Below are 26346 nucleotides of genomic sequence, written 5' to 3' on the forward strand. Positions count from 1 at the left end.
GACCAAGTTAAAGATACGCTTCCAGTTTTTGACACAGGACATTGATAGAATACTTGTAGGTGCTCCGAGAGGATTTGAGAGACTCCACTTTGTAGATTGGGAATTTGTTTTAAACTAGGTTGACTTAAAGAGGGCCAAAGCTACGAAATCACATTGATTCATTAATTTATTTCATTCAATAAATTTGCAGGTCTAGGCATTTTACTAAGTGCTAGCGATAGAGAAGCATAAGATGTGGTGCTCTGTCAGTTTGGTCAGGAGTACGCAGATAAACAGGTAATTGTAATATAGCAATACGGTCTCAACTGCAGTTAGTCCCCTGCTCTTCTTTCTTCTAACTGTGCCCACCTGTGGGAGGCGTCGGGTTCCCGGAAAGAGATAGTCTATGAATTCTTGATCCGGAATTAAGCGGTCTATAAATGTTGATAAATAAAAGCCCTTTATTTATCAACAGAATCATCCTGCGGCCGGGAGCATCTGCTCTACAAGACGGGGTTTTAGAAGTTTCGGGAATTTGCATTTTTAACGTTCCCACGTTTTATAACGTTATGGTTACATGCACAACAAAGTGTGTGAGTCAGCCTGGGTGATGGGAAGCTCTGGAAGGTTTCTTAGCAGGAACATCTAGGCTTCATAATGTCCTAAAAGCCGGAGAGGCCAGAGTCCAGAAAACCAGCCTCGGCATCCCTCCTTTCCGCTCCGCGGTCCGTTCCCACTGGGCCTGGCCTACGTTTCCCAGGATGCTCATTTGCTAGAGCTCCAGCAGGATTGGTCAGAACAACGCGGAAGTAATTACGGGTCGCTCGGCAACGGGCGGAGTCCTGGACCATTACTGGAGGCCCACGCCCCTTCCCTGAGGCCGGGAGGTGGACGAAGCTCAGCTCCATCTCCAGAGTAACGGAACGTCCACCGGCTTTTACTTCCAGCCGAGCGGCAGTGCGATCTCTCCCGAGCTTTCACCGCCGTTCTTCCCAGGCCCCGCCCCTTTTACGCCGGCAGCAGCGAAACGCGGGAGACCTGATTCTAGCTCCCGAGTCGTCTGAGCGGCTCGGGGCGGCGCAGTGCGCAGGCGCGAGCGTTTGGGTCTCGCCGCGCGCGGCGCTCGGTTGAAGCGGGATTGAGTTCCTGGGCGCGGAGACCCGGCAGCGGGCGACCGAGAGAGTGGGTGACTGAGCGCGTTCCCTGCCGTCATGGCAGCCCTGCGCTACGCTGGCCTGGACGACACGGACAGCGAGGACGAGCTCCCCCCGGGCTGGGAGCAGAGAACCACCAAGGACGGCTGGGTTTACTATGCCAAGTAAGGGGCCGCAGGGGGGCCTCCGGGCCTGGGACGCACCTGGAGGGGGCCGCACCTGGAGCTCTGACGGCCTCAAGTGCCCGGGACCCTGCGCTGCCTGGAATGCCACCTGCGCGCGGAGGGGCTCGGGCCGGCGCTTCAGCTTGGCGAGGCCGCGCGAAGTGGAGGCGATAGTTAAGGAGCTTCCTCAAGGAGGCTCCCAGGGTCCCCGAGTTGGGGTCGGCTGCCTTTCTGGGCCCTGGGTCCAGCGGGGGTCACCTGGCAGCGCCCAGACGCGCCCTCTGCTGCTCAGGAGGCGGCGCTGCACGGTGCCATGGTGGCCAGCAGGCCTTTACTCCCTCATCTCCCCCCCCAAAAAGGCCAGTGCCCAGCTCCCTCCTCGTGGGTCTGGGGCAGGGACCTAGAGAATATATTTTTTAATAAGTGTCCTAATATAGTTATGTATATATACATTTGTATATGTAATAGGATTCCAATAGTTTCTGGCAAAGTTTTGGAAACCCTGGCCGACCCTCTCTCCCTTCCCTTACTGTGCGACTTTGGGCCATTGCAAGAACTCTCAGTCACCGATTTTTCACCTGTAAAATGGGTTGACAGAATTTTGATTAAAGCACTGTACATTAAACACTTAGCACAGATCTAATGAGTACTCTGCGCCATAACTGAGCTTTTTCTGCTCTCTCTGCAGCTGTGACAGCATCGCCTAAGCCTCATTAGAATCACCTGTTGAGGGTCCTAAATACAGGTTTCAGAGACCCTTATGCAGCAGACACCCAGCGTAGGGAATCTGTATTTTATAAGCTTTCCCCGTAAGGCAGGTTATCATTTGGGTTTGTGAAACGTGGTTGTAAATTAGTGATTTTCAACATCTGGAGAACTTAGAAAATAGCTTTTCCTTGGTTCCTCCTCCAGAGGTTCTCATTTAACTGGTTTGGGCCCTGCCCACCTTCATTGGTATGTTGTAAAATCTCCCCAGGAGATTCTTATCTATCCAGGGTTGTGAGCCACTGCTGTCTTGGGTTGCTTGGTAGAAACAAAACCAGGGGAAAAAAAAGAAAAAAGAAAGACAGACCTTGGTGAGTTTATTTCATTCAAGACACAGTGGGGTTTTATCACATGCCAGGCTCTTTGCTGGGCACTGGTTATACTGAGATAACTAAGACCCACTTGTCACCCAGTCTTGTATGGCAGAGTTATTACACATGGCTAGTTCAGCACAGTGTGTGGGTAGTGAGCAGTAGCCTGCTAAACATGAGGCGTGTGTGGGTAGGTGGGGGGGCACCTTGGGTGCTTGGGGAGAGTCAGCACCTGAGCTGGGCCTCAGCATAAGTAGAGGTGGGCATGTTCAGGGCCAGGAGGGCAGCCCAGGCAGAGGAGACAGAGTGGAGGCCTCTATATGGCCCACGTGCTGGTGCAGGGACGGGAAGATTGAGGCAGCAGGGGAAGACCCCAGTGTATGGAGGCCCTTCTGTGCCTCATGGAAGAGCTGGGGCTCCATCGTCAGGACCCGGGGGTCCACTGAAGGCTTGGAGCCAGGGAGTACCATCGGATTTATGTCTTTCGAAAGGTGGTTTCTGGCTCTGGAGAATGGTAGGGACAAGTCTAGCAGTAGGGAGCTGTTAGGCTCTAGGCAGCTTCTGAGCACACACTCCCTGTTACCTCTGCCTGGAGAGCTATGTGAAGGGCTTTGTCATCCCCCAGAGCTGAACTTAAATGCCACTGCCCAAGAGACCTTCCCCTTATCCCTGATCCCTGCACCCTCCTCCCAGCCTCTCATTATCTGAGTCATGGCACTTGGTCTTTTTCTTTTTTAATGATTTTATTTATTTATTTGACAGAGAGAGACATAGCGAGAGAGGGAACACAAGCAGGGGGAGTGGGAGAGGGAGAAGCAGGCTTCCCACCGAGCAGGGAGCCCGATGCGGGGCTCGATCCCAGGACCCTGGGATCATGACCTGAGCCGAAGGCAGACACTTAACGACGGAGCCACCAGGCGCCCCTGCACTTGGCCTTTTCTGTAGACATCTTAGGCATACTTTCCTTGTTTGTGCTCTGTCTTCCTCCCCCAGATTGTAAGCTTCATGAGGGCAGGGACCTTTTCTTGTTACCCTCTGAATCTCCTGTGCTTAGCACCTGGGAGACATAAGTCTGTGTGGGTTGAGTGAATTCCTCCAGTGAAGGGTTCCTCGGGCCTCCCTGAGCAGGTGGCATCCTGGGCCCTGGAATGTAAAGGTGCACAGGACTGCCATCCTGGCTGTAAGAGCCCTCCTCGGCCTCCTGCTTTGTGTGGGGCTCACCTTCGTTCTGGCCATTTAGCTTAGGCTCCCTGGCTTTCTTTCAAGTTTGCCTGGAGCCTGGTGTTACCCTGTCTCTCCCCCTTGTGTCCTACCTTATGTTGGGTGGCCTTTCCCATCTGCTTCCTTCCTCGATGGTGTCCAGTGTCCGGGCTCTTCTTTCACTAAATAAGATCTGCACACCCCAGTCAGCTCCTCCAAGTGCTTCCAGGGCTTCATTGGTGCATATATGGTCCCTGAAAAGGCTCTCCTCCCTCCCCAGTGTTGGGTCTCAAACTGGCCTGTCTGGGTCTCTTGTTTACACTGAATGTAGTGACAAGTTTTGGCTGGGCCCAGCTGGGTGTCCCCCTCTCTAGTCCCCCTGGCCCTCAGTGCTTTAGCTCTCCAGGTGGAAGGATGCCTCTGACCAATCCTAACCGTAATTCCCTGCAGTCCCCCTTGATCTCTCCTGACCTGCAAGCATCCTGGTCTGTCTTTTCTCTTAACTCTGGAAGGGTCACTTGTCCCCTCTTGGGGTTTGGGAAACTGTTAATGGGCTAAAAGAAGTTTGCCCTCTGAGTAGTTCCTGTTTTCCAGTGGTCTTCCTCTCAACCACAGCAAGGCCACCCCCAGGGACAGAGGCTGTAGCCTCCAATGAGATTCCCCCTCCCTGACTCATGCCTTTGCCCCTCTCCTGTTGTGTGGCTTCTTTTGGCTCCTTGTGCTTTCCCATGTGTCCCGTGGTGCACTCACCTCTGGAGCAGACATGTCCTATGGCTCCAGGGCCCCCCAGGCTGGGCTTTCAGGGAGAGAGCCGTCCTGCCACTGAGGGCAGACCTGGTTCCAGAGAGAGCTGGCGGGCCTTTCCCCCCTCTTTGACACGGTCCAGGGCAGCCCTTCTGCCCAAGCCAGGAGGTGGGATGGAAGGGCTCAATGCCTGGGCCTGTCGCCGCAGTCACCTGGGCCTTCCTGGGCCCTCCCCCCCGCTGCTTTCCTTCTGAAGCCCTGGCGTCTTGGCAACCAGAGGGCCCACCGGCCTTGCCCAGTTGGGAGATGGCTCCCTGGTCCACGGGGCTGGCCCTCCTCACAGTCAGCTCTCTGTCTCCAAGTTAAGTTCGAAAACAAATTTCTAGAACAGCATACTTGAAAGTGATATCCATGTAATGTGGTATGAATTTAATTTAGATCCTTTTGGTTTAAGATCCCTGTTAATTATCTCTTTAAATGACAAAAAGCTTATTGAAAAAGAAAAAATAGAAGAGGGCTTCTGTTTAAAGGAGAGGAAGATAACACTTTGGGGACATATGTCGTGATTTTCTCTTCATTAAAAAGTCATTTTAGGTTACAATTGAGAACACTTTCTAATTACGTTTTATATGTAAGTATTTATTTAAATTAATGCTTCTGTATGAAAGGCATAGTTCTTAGTTCTTCACACATGTTAACTCATTGAGTCCTCAGTAGCCCCAAGGAGCAGATGCTTCTATTATCCCCATTTTACAGATGGGGAAACTGAGGCACAGGGAGGTCAAACACCTCTTTAAGGGCACATGGCTGGTGAGTGGGAGAGCCGGAACTCATGCGCATTTGGACTCTGAAATCCTCACTGCCAAATTATGTTCTTTTCTCTTGTGTCAGGCCTGGGGTTCTCCCCCAGGGACACTGTATCCTTCAGGCGACAGTTGGAGATGTCTGGAGACACTTTCTGTTGCCACAACTATGGTATATTGGCATCTAGTAGGGAGAGACGGGGGCTGCAGCTAATCGTCCTTTAGTGCGCAGGACAGCCCCCACAGCAGAGAACGATCTGGCTTAAATGTCAGGACTGCCAGTGGTAAGAAACTTTGACTTAGGCGTTTTCTGTCAAAGTTAAAAACATGGGCGACAATGTTTATCTTTTTTTTTTTTTTAATGTCTCTCAGGATGGAAAAAAAATGTTCTCAGTGAGTTTTCCAACTCCTTTGGAAAGCATTTATTCACGCCGCCCGTTTACATTTGGGCAACTCCTCGGGCCAGGCACAGGGTTGGTTGTCTGAGGGTTCATCTGGACGCTGGTCTGCTGTAGAGGTCAGCGTTCCACTCACAGGGGCACTTTATAGATTCTTTTTTTTTTTTTTTTTTAATTTTTTTTATTGTTATGTTAATCACCATATATTACATCATTAGTTTTTGATGCAGTGTTCCATGATTCATTGTTTGTTCATAACACCCAGTGCTCCATGCAGAACGTGCCCTCCTCAATAACTTTATAGATTCTTGAGGGCAGGTCTTTTTGGAGCTTGGCTCAAAGCTCATTTGATGCCTGCCTGTGGGTTGCAAACTACTTTCAACTCCAGGCAGAAGAAAATATAAAATCACATCTGTAAAGTTTTCTTGAAGAAGCGTGAGGAGAAAAGCAAAGCAAAGAGCAGGAATGGTGTAGGTCTTTGCCAGCATCTGGTTTGCTTGCTGTTCCCTTCAGTTTTAAAGGAGAAGCAGGGGTTGTGTCCGCAAGGAGCAGCTTGTCCTTACCAGGACTCAGGCTCTCCCTTTTTGTGAGTAGGATTTCATGGTGGTCGATGTACAAGCAGACGTTGGTCTGGGCTGCTGATACCCTGCCTTTGTACAGTGACTTCATTGTTTGCCAATCACTGTCACAAGTAGGGTGTCACTTACCTTTCCAACAGCTCTGTGAGGTGGGTGTGGGGCCAGGGAGACTGGCTGACTGATTACAGGTATTCGGGAGCCCAAGTCTTTGGCCTCCTGAGTCCAGTGTCCACAGAGTTGCTGCACCCGCCACTGAGAGTGCAAAACCAGACCTGAAGCCCACAGTTCCCCAAAAAACCTTGTTTGCTTCATGTAAAATTTTACAGCAGATTCATGCTCTCTATATTTGTTCTCTTTAAAGCAATTGGTAGGGAAGGCATATTCAGATTTTATCATCTAGATGTCAGTGATTATTATTTTCTACTTTAGCATGAGTATGTGAACTTTTAGGAAATTCAGCCTCCCCTGGGAATGCTTCTTGCAACATCCAGCTACTTCTCTGATGAAGTAATTTTGTTTTTCTTGATATTTTATCACCTGTTGACGATATCTCTAGTCTGTTATTGGCTCACGATTTTAATTTAACTTTGTGTGCTGTTAGATAAAATGCTAAATTTTCCACAGAAATAGGACTGGTTTATATATTTGATTTGTTTATAATAGGTTGCACTTTTGAGGGCTCTTTATATGTCATGTACTGTGTTCAGCCCTTGATATACCTTATCCTCATAGCATTTCCTTGAGATCAGTTCTAGGATCATTTCCATTTTGCAGATAGGTAAATTGAGGCAGCGAAGTTGAGTAACTTGTCCAGGTTGCGGTGAGGTGACCTTTGGGGCTTTCTAACTGCATTCTTAAATACCTCTTGGGAACAATTAGGAGTCAGTGCTTAAAACACTTCAAAGTTTTATCTGTGGAAAGAATAAATACTTAAGATTAATATATCTAAATGATATCTAAATATCAGCATCATAAATTAGACTGAAGTCTGTTCATCTGTCCTGGGATAAAACTAAAACAAATGCAAAACACATCTAGATACTCTGAGTGATTCACTAAGCTTCCTAAAGTTGACCCACAAGTGGGGTTCCAGTCTGCTTCTCTTCCTCGTCCTCCACAGCCTGCTCACAAAGACAGGCTTTCAGGAGATTTCCTTGGGCTGCTTCTCCTTCCCACGCAGGCAGTTGAACCTGATGTAGACAGTAGCATTTATGTTCTGAGTATTTCTTTTCTGAACTCTGGCTTTACTACTCTTGGGAAATAGTGTTGTTGGGGGGGTGGGGCACAATGCAGTTGATTAATTTTTAGAAGTGTAACCTTCAGTTACTATTTTTTTGTGGAGTTTTAACTTTTTTTTTTTTTTAACAGTCATGCTGAGGAGAAGACCCAGTGGGAACATCCGAAAACCGGAAAAAGAAAACGAATAGCAGGAGGTTTGTATGTTGTTGTCATAAACCAAATAACCTTGTATTTAAAGCATTAATTAGATAGCAAAACTGTCACAATCAGGTGACAGTCTGCTCTGTCATTCCTGGAAGGTTCTCTAGGAGGGAGCCATCAAGGAATCAGGCTCTCTCTCTCGGAGGAGCTCATGGGTTGTGGCAGAAGGAGGTGATAAGAGTGGGGTGGAATGGTGAGGGTGATTTCTCATGGGCTTTTTATAACGGCCACGGTTGGTACACACAGCCTGAGGTTGCCCGGTGAGGCTGCTGGTTGGTGGGAGAGGCTTTGGGGCGGGGGCTGGAAGGGCAGGGAGCCTCCTGACCAGGGGCCTGGGCCTCTGTTTACCCCACCCCTGCCGCACATAGACCTGCCAGTCTTCCTGTGTTTCAGATTTGCCATATGGATGGGAACAAGAAACCGATGAGAACGGACAAGTTTTTTTTGTCGAGTAAGTGTCTGTATAGAAAGGCCTCTCAGTTGTTTTGCTTTTCAGTAGGAATTTTTCATTGTAAAAGTAATATACCTCGAATATAGAAAAATATGTAGTATGTAACTGTAATCTTATCAGTAGGATTAACTACTTTTAATAATTTTTTTATTCTCCAAGTCTGCTTTCTTCAAAGAATAAAAAGGGAGTGCACTTTGGGAATTGTGTAGTAAACTGTCCTTCTCCACATAATGTCTTGTGAGCATTTTCTCCTGTTTATTTTTTTCAAGACAGTGGTGCTAAATGGCCATGGAGTATTATTTTGTACCGATAGACTGTAACTTATCAAATTACCTCCTGGGCATTGACGTTGTTAAGTTCCTGTGTGACTCCGGCCGCTCTCCTCTCCACCTGTTACAGCGGTGTGCTGGTAAACGTTCCCCCGCCAACTCTGGTGGGGGCGGGGGGACGCCCAGCTCTGTTTCCACGGGGCACATCCTTTCACCATAGCTTCTTTCAGGCCACCCAGGGGACGTCAGTGAGGAGCCAGGAGAGGTGTGCACCCGTGGGCCAGGCACTGCTGTGGCATCTCGCATGATACCCTTCCAGACACTTCTCTGGCAGCTCCGGTTATAAGTAAAACGACAGCTGGATTCTTCTTGGCTCTTTGTATTTCTAGGGTGATGAGTATAGATTTTAAGCTATATTATTATTTTAAGCACACACATGTTACAGAAAAATTTTAAATCACAAAATCTCATCTGTTTACTTCTGGAGAGTTAGTTCTTAATGGTTTTTAAGATATTTTGAGATCTTTTCTCTCAGATCCAAAGAGTACATTTAAAAATGTAAAAAAATAAATCTGTTCCATGGGAGTAACCCATTAATCCATATGTGCTAATATATTTGAGTTTCTACAAGACTTAGATCACCTCCAAATCCAAACTACAGTGCTCGGAGGAGATGTGAATACGGTCTTGAAATGAAAATCATCAGAACTTCAGAATGTTCAGACTTTTTATCATTTTGAGTTTGCCACCTCCTACCAGTTTTCTTACGCCCTTGCGCAGGGTTCAGAGATTTCACTGAAATCTACTGACAACAGTGGCTGACAGATCTTACCGCCACATTTACATGAATTAAAAAAAAAAAAAAATCCCAAAGCTGCTTCCTTTTTTGAAATCTCAGGATACAAGGCAGTGCTTTTTATATGCTACAGCGTATTTCACAGGCAGTTCTGAAGAAAAGGATTTGATGACTATTCTTTCCAGGCAGGAATGCAATCCTTCTGGAGGCCAGAAGACAGACTTAAATGGACGCCAGTTCTTTCTGGGGTTTAAGAATAAACCTTTTTAGTACATGAAAAATGGGGTTTGCCTCACCTAAACTATAAGATGGTCTTACATTTATAAATGCCTGGGTTCACTGTTTTCTCCTTTTCTTTGCAGTCATATAAATAAAAGAACCACTTATTTGGACCCGAGACTGGCATTTACGGTGGATGATAACCCTACGAAGCCGACCAACAGGCAGAGATATGATAGCAGTACCACCGCCATGGAGATCCTGCAGGGCCGGGACTTCACCGGCAAAGTGGTCGTGGTTACCGGAGCTAATTCAGGAGTAGGTAGGCCGCCCCCTTACAGTCGTTGTTGTGATGTTTTGTTCCTGCTATGATGAAATCCACTTAAATTTGAACTACAACGAAATCTTTTAGAGTGATTCTCTAATATAAAAATGTATTTATAGCCTTTCCTACTGTTGTTTTCTTAAGATCCTGGCCTATTTTTAAATCCCACTGTTCTCATGGAAGGCTGTGGAAGGGCCGACCTTGAATTCTCTGAGAGCTGAACGCTCAGCAAAAGACTGTGGCTATCCTGGTATTCAAGGATTAGAGACAACAGGTTCTGTTTAAGGGTTTCCAGCCTGGTCTGTGTGGTGTCTGGACACATTTCAATGACTTGGGTTGTTGAAACCAAAATTGATTGGTAATGGAATATCAGGAGCAACAACCTATCATGACTTTGGAACAGAGGGTACTGCAGGTTTCACCTGGTCAATGAGAGTATCATTTTCCTTTGGGAACAGGATCTTGTTTCCCTGTAAAGTTGGGGAATTAGTTCTTGTCTTAACCTCTGGATTAACCGTCTTAACCGCCAGTGTTTAACTGCAGTGACTGGCACAGGTAGATGGCTCCAGAGGCCGCCCCTCCTTTAGCAAACAGGGCTGCTAAAAGGGACAGTGGCAGAGCAGATGCTTGTACAAGAGCTTTCCGCGTGATTTCATTCTTTCTTTGTTTTGATCCACTGACATCAGCATATGTACCTGTTAAGAATCAAACTGCCCTGAGTAAGGATTTACATCTTCAGGTTAATTTACACAGATGAAACATAGAATTCCATTGGGCTGTTTTCTGGCAAGTTCTGTCTGTCCTCTGACCCCTCACAGCTACCCCACTGCCCCCCTTGTTGGCCTTCTATTTCATAAGCTTTGTCTCCTCGTGCCTTTGTGCACCTCCTCCACTGTCTCCTTTCTCCATCCTTCTTCATTTTCACTGACCCCTTCTCGAACCTCCAGAAGCATTCCTGGTATCATCAGGGGAAGCACAGGAGGTGAAAATACATTCTTAGAGGATCAGTTATTGCATGGCAGAGGGTCTAGTCTAACAGGTGACAGTCCCAGAGCAGAGCTCTTGACTGTACTTGTCTATGAAGGCAGAGAGGCAAACGGAAGTTTAAAAAAAAAAAAAGGGAAAGGGATTTATTTAAGATCAACTCTCAGACCTCACCCTTAGGCTCAGAGTATGTTCAGTTCAATTTTCTGAACTTCTGTTTTGGGGTGGATTCTATGTAATTGTCATTGATATTGAAACTGATGATGCTGTATTAAAAATAACGACTGGATCCTCAGTCGCCCAAGAAACAATAGGTTGTGTTGATTGCATTGACTACTCTTATATGAGGGTGTGGACCAACACAGTGGAAAATAATTAAGAAAAAATAAGTACTTAAGGACTTAAGTAAAATACCTCTTTTTATTTAGCAATTAGTTAATCAGAAAATTTAATTAAAAGATCTCATTCCTTTACTCTTCCAGCGAGACAGTTTTTTCATTTAATTAGTAAGCAACATGACTACTGGTTATTTTCTGCGTAAATGTTCAAACTTTCTTCTGTCTGACGTTAGATAGCAGACCTTGACTGATGCTTCTAATGCTCTGCCAAAGATTTGCAGCATCAGACTTAAGGACATCATGATCCAGAACTAGTTGAGCTGGTTCAGAGCAGACAAAGAGCTTTGTTTCATTGGATCTTTAATCATAAAGGACGGGATTCTGAAGCATCGAGAATAAATGTGTTGATTAGAATGGACCTCGAGCCTCTTCGAGGAAACTCCGTGCCTCTTCACTGCTCCCGCTTCCTCTTTCTTGAAGACCTTTCCTTTTTGATGTCCATGGTCAACTTTGCGGACACTGCAAGCAGGTTTCTGTGGTCCAGCTGGATGTGGTGGCAAATCGTCAAGCTTAGAGTGGAAGGAGTGCTGGGAGGGTCTTGGGGCGACCAGCTCTTCCTATGCCAACACCCGCACTCCTTCCCCAGCTGCAGCGCTTCTGGCTACCCCCCTCCCTTCTCCTCTCTTGGGAAGCATAGGTCTTGGTGGATGTGAAAGATTTCTATTCTTAATTTTTGAAATAATATCGCCCTGAAAATTCCAAGCAATCAAATCCTTGCAAATCATTTTACTCGGCAGCAGTGGTTTCAGGCTTAAGGAAAAGAGGCTGAAGATAGGCACATGGCTTTTTGTCGTAACTAAGTTCACTTTTTGTATCCTGCGTGGCTGCCTTAGAAAGTGTCCTTGCCCAAGTAGGCTGTGGCTTCCAGATAAAGTCTTCCCTTCTCCTGAACTATGAAACATGTCCCTCTATAAATTGCTGTCACCACTTTTCTGCACATTTCAAGTGAAGTAACAATGCAGAGTGAATCAGGCATCTTCATTTCCAAGATGTGTGGGCATTCAGGAGTCCTCTCTGAGCTTTAACAGTGTTGGTGTTCACTTGCCTTCTGCTGTTCACGGGAGCCTGTTTTCTGTGTATTAGCTGTCCAACCTTTAGCCTTGTGGCTGTCTGTTCTCTTTGAAGCAGAGTGGGCTGCCACAAAGCATACCAGTATTTATTTAGAGAGTGGTGGCTCCAAGACTAAAAACGTAGGTACCCTGATTTGCTTTGCAAAGGCTGATTTACAAAGCTGATATTTCCAATTATTCTTTATTTTTAATTTTTTTTAATTCTCCATAGGCATTGCTTTGTTGGAATTGCTGTCGGTGAGGCGCTCTCTGGTGGGAGGGGGTGATCAGGTGGTAAGAGGGGGCACCTTTCCTTGATGAGCACTAGGATACTGTCCCCTTTGAAGTGGCTTCTGAGCAGGTTTTGTGTTACTGTCTTGCTCCTCTGGCTGTAAGTTGATTTGGAGCGATAGTTAGAATTTTCAGTAGTTTATAGTACTAAGACAGTTAGAGGGATTCCCACTTAATTAAGCTCAAAAAGATCAGGGTGATTCTGGAAGACGTAAGGATTCTGAGGAGATGTCAGAATAAAGCATTATGAGTTCATGGAATCTTTGTTTTTACACTTAAAGTCTGTAACTAGGTACTGCTGTTGTTTGGGTTCAGCTGTCTAGATTGGGGGTTGCCACACTGGCTCATGGGCTAAATGTGACTGCTGTCTGATTTTGTAACTATAGTTTTATGGAACATGGCCACGCCCATTTATTTCTACCTTTTTTCTGTGGCAGTTTTTGTGCTTTCTGCAAAATTGAGTAATTACGGTAGAGAACACATGGCCTGCAAAGCCTAAAATATTTACTGTCTGGTCCTTTAAAGAGAACGTTTGCCAGCCCCTGCATTAGATGATGTAGTCCCTTTCAGAGTAAGATCACCCCAACATTCTCTAAAGCGGCCCCAGTTTAGATAACATTTAGATAAATTTGAAGCCCCGGGCCACAGGAAGCTTTTGGTGGCACACTCTCTGTGACCTCTGGGGACCTCTCACCACTGTCTTGCACCGCTTGTTTCAGCTCTGTCCCCCTTTTTAGGGATCTATGAGCATTCAGACGTTGCCTCCTCAGAAACTAACACTCCTCTCTCCTTGACCTTTGTTCAACCAGCGTTCTGAACCTGAAGACCTTTATAGATTGAAAGCTGTAGCTTGGACCTCTCTCTGTGGAGATCAGCATCTCAGTTTCCAGGGGGAAGTCATCTCTTCACCCAAACTTCTACTAGCAAACCAAGAGGCCCGGAACCCCACAGTCCTGATGTGCCAACCAGTAGAGACGAGGGAGGAACTGATTTCTGTTTGTGCTTGACATAGCGCTGAGCGGGAAGGGGGCAGGTGTGTCACGACTCTCTGGACTTAGTGGCTTGCTTGATGGCTCCGATTTGGTAAAAGTGAGTGGAAATGGCTTCAACCATTTCATGGTGATCATTATATACAAGCCTTGCTGGGAAGTCTCGGGAGAGGGGCTGTTTTAGGCTAGGCCATTTCCCATCACAGAGGACCCCATAGCTGCTTTTCTAGACTCAACCTGTCAATTGCGCTGGTTTGTCTCTGTGTTTAAATAGTTGAATAGAAAGTGCTGCCTGCTTGAATCTGAGGGCTGACATGTGCTCATCAAAGGCAGGGTTCTTCTAATGAGGGGTTAACTGAATGCCTCGATGTGGGACAGCACCTACCCTGTTGACGGTCTCCTGTTAGCAGGGGCTTTTGTTGGAACTTCCACAGTCTGTTGCATCGGGCAGACAGAATGATCATCACATTTAAGGAGTAAAATCCAGGCTTTGTCAAACGTCCGTTTAAACACTAGTAACAAGGGGCGCCTGGCTGGCTCAGTCGGTAGAGCATGTGACTCTTGATCTTGGGGTCATGGGTTTGTGCCCCACATTGGGTATAGAGATTCCTTAAAAATAAAAATCTTTAAAACAACAATAACAACAACAACAAAACCAGTTACAAGTGTGAGCATATTAAATATTTTCAGTGTAATGTTTTTTGGCAATGATGATAAAACTTTCTCCTTGCAGTCTTAAGCTACCAGTGGTTAAAATTTGATTTTTAAATCCCTTTCAGGATTTCTTCAGGATGAAAAATTCCTTTGGCCTTTTGAACCTTCCTAACGCTGGGCTGCGTCAGTGTCGTGACTTTAGATCTAGGATAGCCTGGTCTGGTTTAGATTTTTGAGCCAGAGGACCCATTACCAGGAACAAAACTTTTTTTTCCCTGGACAGATACAAGCTGGCCACTTTGATCTATACCAGTGAAATGTATTTTAGGACTGACACTTCATTTTTTGGTATTTATGTAATGTAATCCCCTAAGTTTTATTACATGGATTCTAATTGTGTATATTTATTTAAACATCAATATCGATACATCTTGAGATATAAAATGTACATGCTCAAACTACGACAGTCACCCCTAAATTTGTTCTCCTTGAAACAAAATGAAGGTATCAGATTTCCTTGTAGGAATCCCAAAATGATAGTATAATGTTGAAATTGCTTGTTTTGGCTTTGGGAGCCCATTTTTTAAAGCTCGGGGTCTTGTTCCTGAATCATGTGTTGAAATTACAGCGTGAAGCATAGTTTCCATGTTCTTTTATCCTACTAATGACCACCATGATGGATTCATATCTGGTGTAAATTCTACCAGTTCTGCAGTAATACAGGAAGAGTGCTTTTCTTCATGTAAAGAAGTGTATTCGTTCTTAAGATTTTTAAACTGACACTTCAAAATTAGGAACTGGACTAGCTTCCTTTATACCTTCAGTTATTTGCTCTTTTTTCCATCCTGTTACTAAATTTTGCCTTCTATCCTAAACCATGTGTTGACTTGTGTTCTTTTTTTTCTAGTTATTCCAAAAGATCCCATAAATCTGAGGCCATAAGCTAACCTGCAGTCATTTTCTTGGTCAAAACCTGCTCATATGGGATCATTACATTTGGGATCCTGATGCCTGATGACAATTTCCTTTCTGATTGTCAACAAGACTCAAAATAGTGGGATCTTGGCATTTATCTTCTTTTTAGGAAACTGTGCTCATTAGTAGAGGGAAAATTTCTGAAGTAATCTAAAGAACCTTTTGGGAATATATTAAATTAAAAACGTTTGTGACCAGTGGGGCACCTGGGTGGCTCAGTCGGTTGAGTGACTGACTCTTGGTTTTGGTTCAGGTCATGATCTTGGGGTCCTGGGATTGAGCCCTTTGTTGCTCTGTGCTCAGCGGGCAGTCTGCTTGAGATTCTCTCTCTCTCTCTCCCTCTACCCCTCCCCCAGCTCACTTGCTTTCTCTCTAAAATAAATAAATAAAACGTAAAAAAACCAAAAAGCCCAAAATATTTGTGACTCCTCTTCCTTTATGCTAGAATATATCCATATATTACAAGTAAAAATTTTAAAATTACTTTTTCTGAGATGCTATTGAGAGTTTTGGCAGTATTGGAAAAAGTCCTTGAATGATATTACATAAAATTGAGTATTAGTACTTTATGAATTAAACAACCACTTTGCGGTTAAATATTCTTAGACACTGAATATCCATGGAGATCACATAGTCTTGTTCAGAGTACATGGAAACCTTAAGAGTATCGGAGAAGGGGCACCTGGGTGGCTCAGTTGGTTAAGCGTCTGCCTTCAGCTCTGGTTGTGATCTCAGTGTCTGGCTCCCTGCTCATCAGGGAGTCTGCTTCTCCCCCCCCCCCTTTCTGAAATAAATAGTAAATAAAATATTTTTTCTTAAGGTTCAATTAGTCAACATATAATAATACATCATTAGTTTTTGATGTATTGTTCAGTGATTCATTAGTTGCATATAACACCCAGTGCTCATCCCCACACGTGCCCTCCTTAATACCCTTCACCTGGTTACCCCATTTCCCCCCCCCCCCCCCCCTTCTGTAACCCTCAGTTTGTTTCCTGGAGTCCAAAGTCTCTCATGGTTTGTGTTCTTCTCTGATTTCTTCCCCTTCAGTTTTCCCTCCCTTCCCCTGTGGTCCTCCATGCTATTCCTTACTGACTGAAACCACGTGATAATTCTTTCTCTGCTTGACTTATTTCACTTAGCCTAATCCCCCCCAGTTCCATCCATGTTGATGCAGATGGTGGGTAGTCATCCTTTCTAATGGCTGAGTAATATTCCATTGTCTGCTTCTCCCTCTGCCCCTCCCCATGCTCCTGTGCGCGCTCTTCCTCTCCCTCTCAAATAAATAGTAAATAAAATCTTAAAAAAGAGTGTCAGTGAAGCTATATATCCAAAGGAGGAGACCAACTGAAGCATTCTAATGAACCTCACCTCATCATTGGTAATCACATACAAAACACATTAAATATACCGCTATATAAATTGTATGTCTGTACCTGATTTGATCTCAAACGTTTTTGTCATATGAGAAGAGTTGAATTTTACACTTGCACGTAGGTTTAGGTTTTCATTTATTTGTTGAGTGCCAGGGTATATAACAAGAGGGGGTGTGGAAGCTATTGTTCAGGGAAGGAATGATTCAAGATCATCATTTAGGGCGAATAGCTAAAAAATAAGACTTCTACCCTGATTTGAGATTGCAGGTGTTTTATAAAGTCTGAAAATTTGGAAGTTATTTTACGTAATACCCAATTCAAGTGATTAGGTCTTTTGGTTTTACTTACTGGAGTGACAACGATGGTCCTCAGAAGTTAGCCTCAAAAAGAGAAAGGTCTTCCTACAGCTCTACTTTCCGTCCACTAGAGGGCTCTGTTGCTCTGCGATACAGTCCAACAAAAGCCCCCAGCGTCTCAGTATAGTTTTCCTCCTCAGCTCGTATTGCTTTCATTTTTGTTAAATAATGCCTTTTACTTTCCTAACGTATCTTTTAGGCCTTGTACTTCTTGGTGAACGAGTTCAAACGGAAGACCGTTACTAGTGTCATGTTTGTTTCTTTTTCCTTTTCTCTCTCTTTTTTTTGGTTTTTGTTTTTTGTATAAAATGCCAAGAATGAAGAGATCCATTTAATAAAAAGGTCCATTGTATTCAGGGAGCAGCCTGTTCTGCCAAATTACACAAGGGCATGTGTTTTCGTGACATTATTGGTTTTGAGTGTGCTGGCCTATCAATAATGTGTTTTTTTTTTCCTAAGTGGAAATTGCAATATTTAAATATTAATGCCTCTGTTTAAGGTTCATTTAGAATGCCTTGGTGATCTTAGAATTTATTTTCAGGATATAGAGTTTCCTTGCTCCTGCCACCCTAGCCTCACCCAGCATTATATAATTTATTTGTAATTAGACTGTTTATTAATGATATGTTTTTGTACTAGAAGGAAATATGTCCTTTTGGACTCAGTATGTGTTTCTTAAATCAGAGAGGCCATATGAAATCGAATACTTAATATGAAGCAAGTAGCCAGCGCTCTGTACATAGAAGATCTTAAGGAGTGTGATTTTTATTTTGGCTCTCTAAAGTTTGAGGCATCCCATTAATTGCATGCTTCAGCTCTCAAACAGAAATTTGGCCCAGGAAAGGAAACACTTTCGGCTTTATAAAACTGCTTATTTTCAAATTTTAAATGGGGACAGGATGAATACGCTACGTTACATGCTTTGATTTATATAATTCTTTTTCTCAGCAGCTTACTTTTTCTTTCCTGAAAACGAAAGAGCCTTGAAAGCATTGTTGACTAGTAACATCTCAAAACAATTTCACCAGAGTAAAGATATCTTGGTCATCCATATACAGATGTGTCCATTGTTTGTCAAATAAAAATTGTTCACATGAGACGGTTATCCTGGGAATTATTACAGATTTTATAATAAAAGGCATGGTGGCATTTGAAACCCCTGGACCCTCGCCTTTTCAGTATGATGCGGCCCACACGCTTTCCTGCACTTACGGCAGCCTGTCCACAAACTGTTCAGACATGCGTCCTTAGCCTTTTCTAGAATAATGTCTGGGGGGGCGGGTCACGAGTAGGGCCCTCTTGCAAAGCTCTCTTGAATTGAGGTCTTTGGTAGATGGATCAAAATTCCAAAAGCAGGAGTTTCTTGCCTAAATTTATCATCTTCCTTTAGCTTAATAGATAATACTACATTTCATGAAGTGCCAGTCTTTATCTTGCCAAGCCCAACTAAATGAGTTAAAGAGGAAGTGTCCTCTTATTTAACGAGTTGTGTGACATGGTTGGAATCTAGTTGTTTCAGATCTGTGAATTAGTTGCTCAACAGGCAGTGCTGCTTGGTGTTCTGGTTGGAAGCCATATTCCCATCGTACTGTCTCTGAAAGCAAATCAAGGTTTCCTCACTGGACTCAGAGAAGATCTAAGATTGTGCGCTCATGCAATTGAGAGCAGGAGAGACCAGGAGAGAGAGTGTTTGTGTGCGTGGTGTGGAGGGGGTGGCGGTGAGCATTCCAGTGCTTTTAATATTTCTCGAGGGTTGAGGAGAGACTAGCAAGGTGGATGGAGTTAGGCCTTTTCCTGTGAAGGAATTATCTCTTGTAAAGAGGAACAAAATCAGAGGGGCGCCTGGGCGGCTCAGTCGTTAAGCATCAGCCTTTGGCTCAGGTCATGATCCCAGAGTCCTGGGATGGAGCCCCACATCGGGCTCCCTGCTCGGCAGGAAGCCTGCTTCTCCCTCTCCCACTCCCCCTGCTTGTGTTCCCTCTCTCGCTGTGTCTCTCTCTGTCAAATAAATAAATACAATCTTTTAAAAAAAAGGAACAAAATCAGAATCAAAGCAGGTTCTTATGTAGTTGTATAGAAACGAAAGTGAAAACTAATAAAATATTTTTCCTTTTTAATCTTACCTGTAAAATGTACTTAATTATTCCAGATTGGTGTGTATTGATCACTGTCATGTTATCTCATATCGATAGCTCTTTAGAATTCACAAGGATTCGGGGCACCTGGGTGGCTCAGTTGGTTAAGCTTCTGCCTTCGGCTCAGGTCATGATCCTTGGGTCCTGGGATCGAGCCCCAGTTGGGCTCCCTGCTCCACGGAGCATCTGCTTCTGTCCCTCTCTGCCCCCCCCCCCCCCCCCCCAGTGCTTGTGCTCTCTCTCTCAAATAAATAAAATATTAAAAAAATAGAATTCACAAAGATTCCACACACGTCTTATTTAATTCTCACCCCAGTGTTCATGGCTATTTTGAAATTGAGTCAGAATGAAAGCACAGAGAGGTGAGGTAACTTGCCTCAGATCACACAACTCTTGAGTTGTGAGTTACAGGACTAGAGCAGAGAACTTTGGACCCTCTTCCTGGGCCCTCTCCATTTTGCTTGCTGCCTTCTTGCTCCAAGGAATAGTGCACAGTCCTGACCAGGCTCTTCCCAAGCAGCTCATCCAGTCTGAAATCAATTTTATTTTCACAAGTCTGTGAAAGCCCACTCTGTGGCAGGCTGTGAGCTGGGTGTGGTGTCTGTAGGGAGGATTGAAGCGCACGTGATCTCTGCTGCTCGATCGTGGGTTAGTTCACGGACAGTTTCTCTGCTGGATCCCTCTTTGGTGTTGTGAATGGGGTATTGGGGAAGAATTATGGGGGAAGGGGAGCTGGCATTTGTCAAGCTCATATATATGCCAGGTGTTAGGCTAGATTAGCTTGTTACATGCCTTCACATTTAAGTACTTTGAAATTATTTGTTATTGGTATAAATTCCTTATGGAAAACTTAGAATGTGCAGATAAGTAAAAATAAAAAAAGGTGTAGATAAGAAAAGAAAAAAAAATCACCCCAAATTCTTACCAGCCAGACATAACTGTTAATATTTAGCACATAGGATTCTGAGCATTTTTCCCTTCCCCTCCCATCTGTTATTTTTATTATTATTTTTTTTAATGGTGGAACATGACCACCTTTCCCTGCCGTTAAATATTGACATCTTAAGTGGTTGAATGGTATTTTCTTAATGTAGTTCTTAACGTTCTCCCACTGTGGCACATTTGGGTGAATTTCAGCTTTTTGTGATAGCTGTCGAATGGAGATGAGCATTTTATAATTAAGTGTTTTTACCTGTCCGTGACTCTTCTATAGTTTTTATTTTCTGCAAGTGGAATTGCTGAATCAAGGGGTTTGTTCCCTAACCTTAATATCTTGATCTGTTTTTCATCAGACCACACCCCTTGGAAACCTGTACTAATTTGAATGCGCATTTGCCTTGCATCCTTGCCAACCTTGGAGATTAGTTTTTCTTTCTCCAAAGTGTCACTTATATTTGCATGTCTCTGATTATTAATAAGATCGATCAGCTCTTCCTTTGGCCATTTATATTTATTCTTCTATGAATTACCTTTTCATCTGATGTTCGTAACTATTGGGTATGTATTGATTGCTAATTGATTGCTTCATTCATGTGGTATAATTTAATCTTTAAAATGTTCCTTTCTCTTAGAAGTTAATTTATCTCAAAGTGTCTATTTTAAGTACATGTTCAGTCTTGCAATCAAGAGGAAAATCATGAGGAAGAAGTTGGCCTAACTCCCGTTTGCTTCGCTAAAAACTTTTTTTCTTTAAATTTTTTATTGTTATGTTAATCACCATACATTACATCATTAGTTTTTGATGTAGTGTCCCATGATTCATTGTTTGTGCATAACACCCAGTGCTCCATGCAGAACGTGCCCTCTTTAATACCCATCACCAGGCTAACCCATCCCCCCACCCCCCCTCACTAGAAACTTTTAAGTATGTGTCTTATCTGTGACACCAGCTACACCTCCAGTAGTGGGCACCGCTTCTTAATACCTGCATTTAAGGAGGCAGTACCCCATAACACTGGCAAGTTGACCGCTGACAACGGTGGTTGAGTCCCAAGGTAGCACCATGGGCGATATTTGCTTCTTTTGGTTTTGCCCATTTCCCCCAGATCTTCCTTCTCTTAATGATAGTTACAACTCTTAAAGAGTTTTTTTGTGCATTATCTCATTTGATGAGCCTGGCTCCCGCGTGGTGAAATTGTACCACTGCTGAAAATAGCTCTGCTGACAGGCAGGGGAAGCTTGATAGGTAGCGAGTTTCTATTTGGAGAGGCAGCAGGGTGCATGGGAAGAAGTCCTGGCTCGGGAAGCAGACGTGACCTAGTTTCAAAATGTGGCCTCACCGCGTCCCATCTGAGTGTCTTGGGGCAAGTTACTTCCCTTCTCTGAATTCCTGTTCTACATCTATAAACAGAGCCAATATTCCTGTTTTGAAAAGTTTTTAAAGATGGGAACTCCAGAGTGCCCAGGGAATTGCCTGCTCAACATTGCAGGCACTTAATGCACTTAATAAACTGCAGGCATTTGGGGAATGGGAGACAAGGCGATCAAGTTACTGAAATTAGTTTGGTATTTTCCTAGCTTCCTGGTTCTTGGATCCTCAAAAGGTTGCCCTGGTATCTGCGAGTTTGTCCTGAAATGACCTTTCTAAATAACTGGTTTAGGCATTGATTTGTCTTTGGTGTGAAAGAAAACATTTTAGGTATCTTTTGGTTGGAGGTCAGATAGTAGCCTCATCCGGAAAAAAAAGTATCAAGTGAGAGAGAGAGGAAAAAAAAAGGACAAGGTTATTTTTGGTGCAGTGAAGGAAGAAAAAAGATGTATGAAGCTTGGGGGCAAAAAGCAAGGAACACCTGAGAGGGATGCATGTGGTAACATCTTTATCAGGAGAGTGTGGCTTGAGAGCACTTGTTCACTTGAGCTGGTGATGGTTTCTAGGAGTGCCCGGTATATTCCGCATAAACGTCCAGCTTTGCCATCCATTTACTTGTTCATGCCAGACACCGTATCAATGTTTGGACAGAATTTTATCAGCCCTTCAACAGGAATGATGGGTTTTATCAGAGACTTCTGGGAACATGTCAGGATGAGAACTGGCCCAGGAGACAGGTGGTCATAAACTTAGCTAATGGAAGGCAAGTCACTTAACTGTTTGAGCCCTACTTTTCTCATTTGTGAAATCAAGAGAATAATACTTTCTGTTACCTACTTTGTAAGGATCGGATAAAAGACAATGTGCAAAGGCAGAAGAGTACTCTATGTAGTTGATCACAGTTGTGGGAAAAGAAACCTAATGGTTGTCAGAAAAGAGAAGCCTTCAGGAGGAGGCGGCTTTAGGTTTGGAGGAAGGTGGAGGTGGGAGAAAGAGAGTGATTTAATTCCTTAATGGGTGGAATAAAATAGGATCTCTTGATGTTTTTTTGTTGGGATATGCTGGGAGATTTCTGCCAGTATCTCCTGCAGAGTTCAGAAACGGACCTTGATTTCAAGTAACTTTGTTGTGTGCTGGGCAGTTGATTTGGTGGTGAGGACTAGGAAAGTTGAGCGGTCCCGTCCCCTCCCGAATTGGCAGGTTGTGATTCGAGCCAGACCCTCAGAAATCTGGGGTAACAGGAAGGGACGCGCAGCAGAGGCAGAATGGCTGCGGGTTGTAGTTGTGTGGAGGCTTCTTTCAGAGTGGAGATGCTGTCAGTTCTCGGACAATAACTTTTCCTTCCTGGTTCCCTGAAGTGTCAGCTGTGGAGGCACCTTCCCTCCACTCACAGCGCACAGCTAGCGCAGATGGAAGCGGGAAGAGCGAGCTGGGCGCTGTTGGCTCGCAGGACATCAGCGAGATTGCCAGCAACGTCTTGATTCTGGAAACTTGGTTTTCCTGGTGATCACATGAATGAAAAGAATGAAAATAATCAATCTCTTTGAAATGGACAGACTCCTCTCTGTCAGCCACTGAACCCTGCAAGGAGGATGAAATCTCAAAACTTTTTGCATCTTTCGATTTGTCTTCTGCCTTCAGTTTTTCTGCATGGCTGTGTTGTATAGCGAGGCAGCCATGGCTTCTAAATTCTGCAGCTGGATTTGAGAAGCTTCTTTCAGCCGGGAGATTGTCATTGAATTCAAAAGCAATTAAAAAAAAAAAAAAAAAGAAAAAGAAAAAAAAAGAAAAAAAAATGCCATTACAACTTTATCTATTAGCGAAGGAAGTTCCAATTCCTAGTTCATGTACAGTTACCAGATTGAGCATTTGACAAGGTGGAGAGCGCTGTAACAGATCCATATGGGGGAATATCTCAGTCAGGGAGCAGAGTCAGGTTTTTGGCAAGGGATACCATCCTTTCAGCCCGAACAGCTGATTTGGGAGCTTTTGGTCTCTGTGCACAAGGGCCCTTTCTCCTACCAAGTCTAGGGATCGCTGCATGCCTGGGGTTTTGCTTATAGTGCCTGTTGGCCTGATCAGGGAGGAACCTAATAAAGGGACACCAGCAGTGGTTTGCATGTCACTGTCCTGGGACTCTCAGACCCTCCTGAGTGCACACGTGTGCACTGATCATTCATATGTCCCTCTGTCCCATGCATGTTTGCTTTATTGAAGCAACACACATTTATTCACGTACAGGTCTGGAGGTCATAAGTCTGAAATCCATTTCACTGGGCTCAAACTCAGGATGTCGGCAGGACTGGCTCCTTCAGAGGCTCTGGGGGAGAATTTATTTCCTTGCCTTATTTGAAGCTTCAAGTGACTGTCCATGTTCCTTGGAGTCTGGTCATTTCTTCTGACTGTGTCACCCCACTTCTCGCTTCCACAACATACCACCTCCTCTAGTGGAGTTCAGTCTCCCTCTTACAGTGACACGTCTCATTCCTTGGGGCCCACCTGGATGATCCAGGATAATCTGCCATCTCAAGGCCCTTATGTTAAATTACACCTGCAGTCCCTTTTGCCATATAAGTTAACATTCCCAGGTTTCCGGGATTAGGACTTGGGCATCTTTGGGGGGCCATTATTCAGCCTCCCACAGAAGGAGATGGATTATCTCCAAGAACTCTTTCATTGTCAGCATCAAAGACTTCTGTCCTCACTCCACCTCTTCCGTACCTCAATGGTTCCTTTTTTTTTCAGGAAAAAAAAATCATGTCTATCAGGCCTCAGTGCTCTGAGTTTAGGAGCAGCTCTGTAATTCCTCATTTCCTCCAGTTTGAGTTCGTCTGAAGTAGGGTGGTGTATAAATGTCTGGAGCTTTCCTTGTATTGCCATTGAGTAATTAACTCAGTATCACATGACAGCGATTAAGGGAGGGGGACATTTTTATGCCTGCTCATTCCTCTAGGTGGGGACCATGTAGTTAAAAGTAGAGCCTCCCAACCAGGACAGAGATAACAGTAGGTTGTAGTATTTTTTGTTTGGTTTTGTTTTAGATTACTTGTCAACATGTTAAAATCAGGATATTTTACTGAAAAGTAATCCTGATTTCTGACTCTCAAAAGATCAGAAGAGTTGGGGTGCCTGGGTGGCTCAGCTGGTTAAGCGTCTGCCTTTGGCTCAGGTCATGATCCCAGGGTCCTGGGATCGAGTCCTGCATCGGGCTCCCCGTTCAGCAGGGAGTCTGCTTCTCCCTCTGCCTCTCTCTCTCTCTCTGTCTCTCTCTCTCTGTCTCTGTCTCTCATGAATAAATAAAAAAAATATAAAAAAAAAATCAGAAGAGCTGGGAACACTGGGGTCCTGTGCCCACCAAGCGGAATTGCTCCGAGGCTGAGACATGTTGCCCCCAGCGGGCCATCTCCTTGCAACTAGGCAAGGCTATTTTATGTGATCAATGTCCAAAACCTGCCTGGTTCTTGTGGATTCTTGAGCTTAGAACGTTGGTTTACGGTCTGTGATGGGGGCTGTATGGAGAGTGGACTGGCTGGCTCATAGCCACAGAAATACCCTTTTGCCCAACATTTGTGCAGTCAACAACATCGACGACTGAGTACCAGGTACCAAATCTTCACTGTAGAACCAGTCCTGACTGTTATGGAACCATAAACTAACCAAAGTATTTGCAACTTGATCTTTCTGCTTCTAGAGAGCATTAACTTTTCTTTATGGTATAAATCGTTTGTTTGTTTTAACCACACATTTCCCTGTATATATGTATGCCTCTAGGTAGCTTCTAATTATTTCTGTATTTCCCTATCTGTTTTTAAAAGTAGAGGTACTACAGGCTTTTTTGTTTTAATTCTCAGGAGGACATTTGCAAATGAGCACCAAATCTGCTGTAAATTAAAGAAACTTTTGCTGTCTCTACTAAAAAAAGTCTTACCATCAGTCTCTGATTTTTCTTAAGCTTTGTTCCCACCTGTGCATCTTCCGAGCAACCATAAAAGAAAACCTGCAGTACGCACAGGGTGAGTGAAAAGTCGCTTTAAACTCAAGAGCAGCGTGCGGATCCGTGGTCAAGTGTGATTGCTTATTCTGTAATTTCTATTAGTCCCAGTTCCGTTGCTGGCCTTGTGGTTAAGCATGCAGCTCTCAGACGAGTGTTTTAGAGCTTATCCTGTGTCTTTTGATGTTTATGCTTCAAAGTCTAAGCAGTTGTTAACTACTCAGTCTGTGCTGAAACTAGTGGTTGGTTCGAGTGGCGTGTTTACTCGTTTTGTTTCGTGGGTGAATTGCTTTTCCAGGTCTGGCTGTCTCTCTCGCTTGCTTCTGTGCTTTGCCCAGTGTTTTGCCTTAGCTTTGGAGCCCCAGGCTCTCTGTTCCCCGACCTGCTGATGGTATAGCTGAGCTCTGCTAAGGCTGGTTATTAACCTGACAGTGTATAGGAGTGAGGTTTTATAATTGCCATAATTCTTCTTTACTCCGTTCCATCTCCCAGCTCCTCGAATGGTAGAGGCTGCAGTGCACAGGATTTGAACATTAGGTAGAGAATCGTAGCTTAAATGTAGCATTTTACATTCTTTCAAGGCTCCAGAGAGAGTGGTCACATTTTTGGATGATATTTGGATCTATAAGTTCCAAGCAAGCTTTTTTTTTTTTTTTATGACCTATTATGTAAACCTTAAAAGATAGCTAAACTGGGGCGCCTGGGTGGCTTAGTCGGTTAAGCGTCTGCCTTCGGCTCAGGTCATGATCCTGAGGTCCTGGGATTGAGTCCCGCATCTGGCCCCCTGCTCAGCAGGGAGCCTGCTTCTCTTCTCCCTCTGCTTCTCCCCCTGCTCTTGTTCTCTCACTCTCTCTCAAATAAATAAAATCTTTAAAAAAACGTTAGCTAAACTTTAGAATTTTTAAATTTTAGGATAGTACACTCAGTCTTTAAGGAGTGACTTCGAGGTTGTGTGTTTTATTAGTTATTTTAAAGCTGGTCTTGTTTGGGATGAAGAATTTAATAGTGTTTAATGTTCAAAGGATACTTTCTGGAAACTCTTAAGTATCATGTGTTCTGTTTAAACTGTTCATAGAGAAGTACGTGAACATGAAATAATTTCAAACTGACCCCTCAAGAACAAATTTGATGGCTTTAAATGAATGTAAGGATCGAACTCCTGAAGCTTCCAGACTGTATGTCGTAGGAGGCTAACCATAGGGATGCTGCCTTACAAAAGCAGTAGATACACTTCAAGGCTCCGC

At 44.3% G+C, this 26346-nt stretch overlaps 1 protein-coding gene across 3 annotated transcripts in view; it reads left to right on the forward strand.

Moving 5' to 3' along the window:
• Positions 1 to 337: 337 nt before the first annotated feature.
• WWOX (WW domain containing oxidoreductase) overlaps positions 338 to 26346 on the forward strand; it is a 925392-nt gene continuing 899383 nt past the window's right edge. For 2 of the 3 annotated variants that reach the window (XM_025860465.2, XM_073882321.1), the window contains exons 1-4: positions 338 to 1297; positions 7465 to 7529; positions 7930 to 7987; positions 9415 to 9593. In XM_025860465.2, the coding sequence (XP_025716250.1) occupies positions 1191 to 1297; positions 7465 to 7529; positions 7930 to 7987; positions 9415 to 9593 (409 nt within the window). In that variant the 5' untranslated portion in view covers positions 338 to 1190. Of the gene's footprint in view, positions 1298 to 6466; positions 6604 to 7464; positions 7530 to 7929; positions 7988 to 9414; positions 9594 to 26346 lie in introns of those variants that run through there. The other variant, XM_073882320.1, reaches the window with a different exon arrangement.

Source organism: Callorhinus ursinus, unplaced genomic scaffold (genome assembly GCF_003265705.2).
Source record: "Callorhinus ursinus isolate GAN/ISIS: 27379988/994484 unplaced genomic scaffold, GSC_fseal_2.0 scaffold46, whole genome shotgun sequence".
NCBI lineage: Eukaryota > Metazoa > Chordata > Mammalia > Carnivora > Otariidae > Callorhinus > Callorhinus ursinus.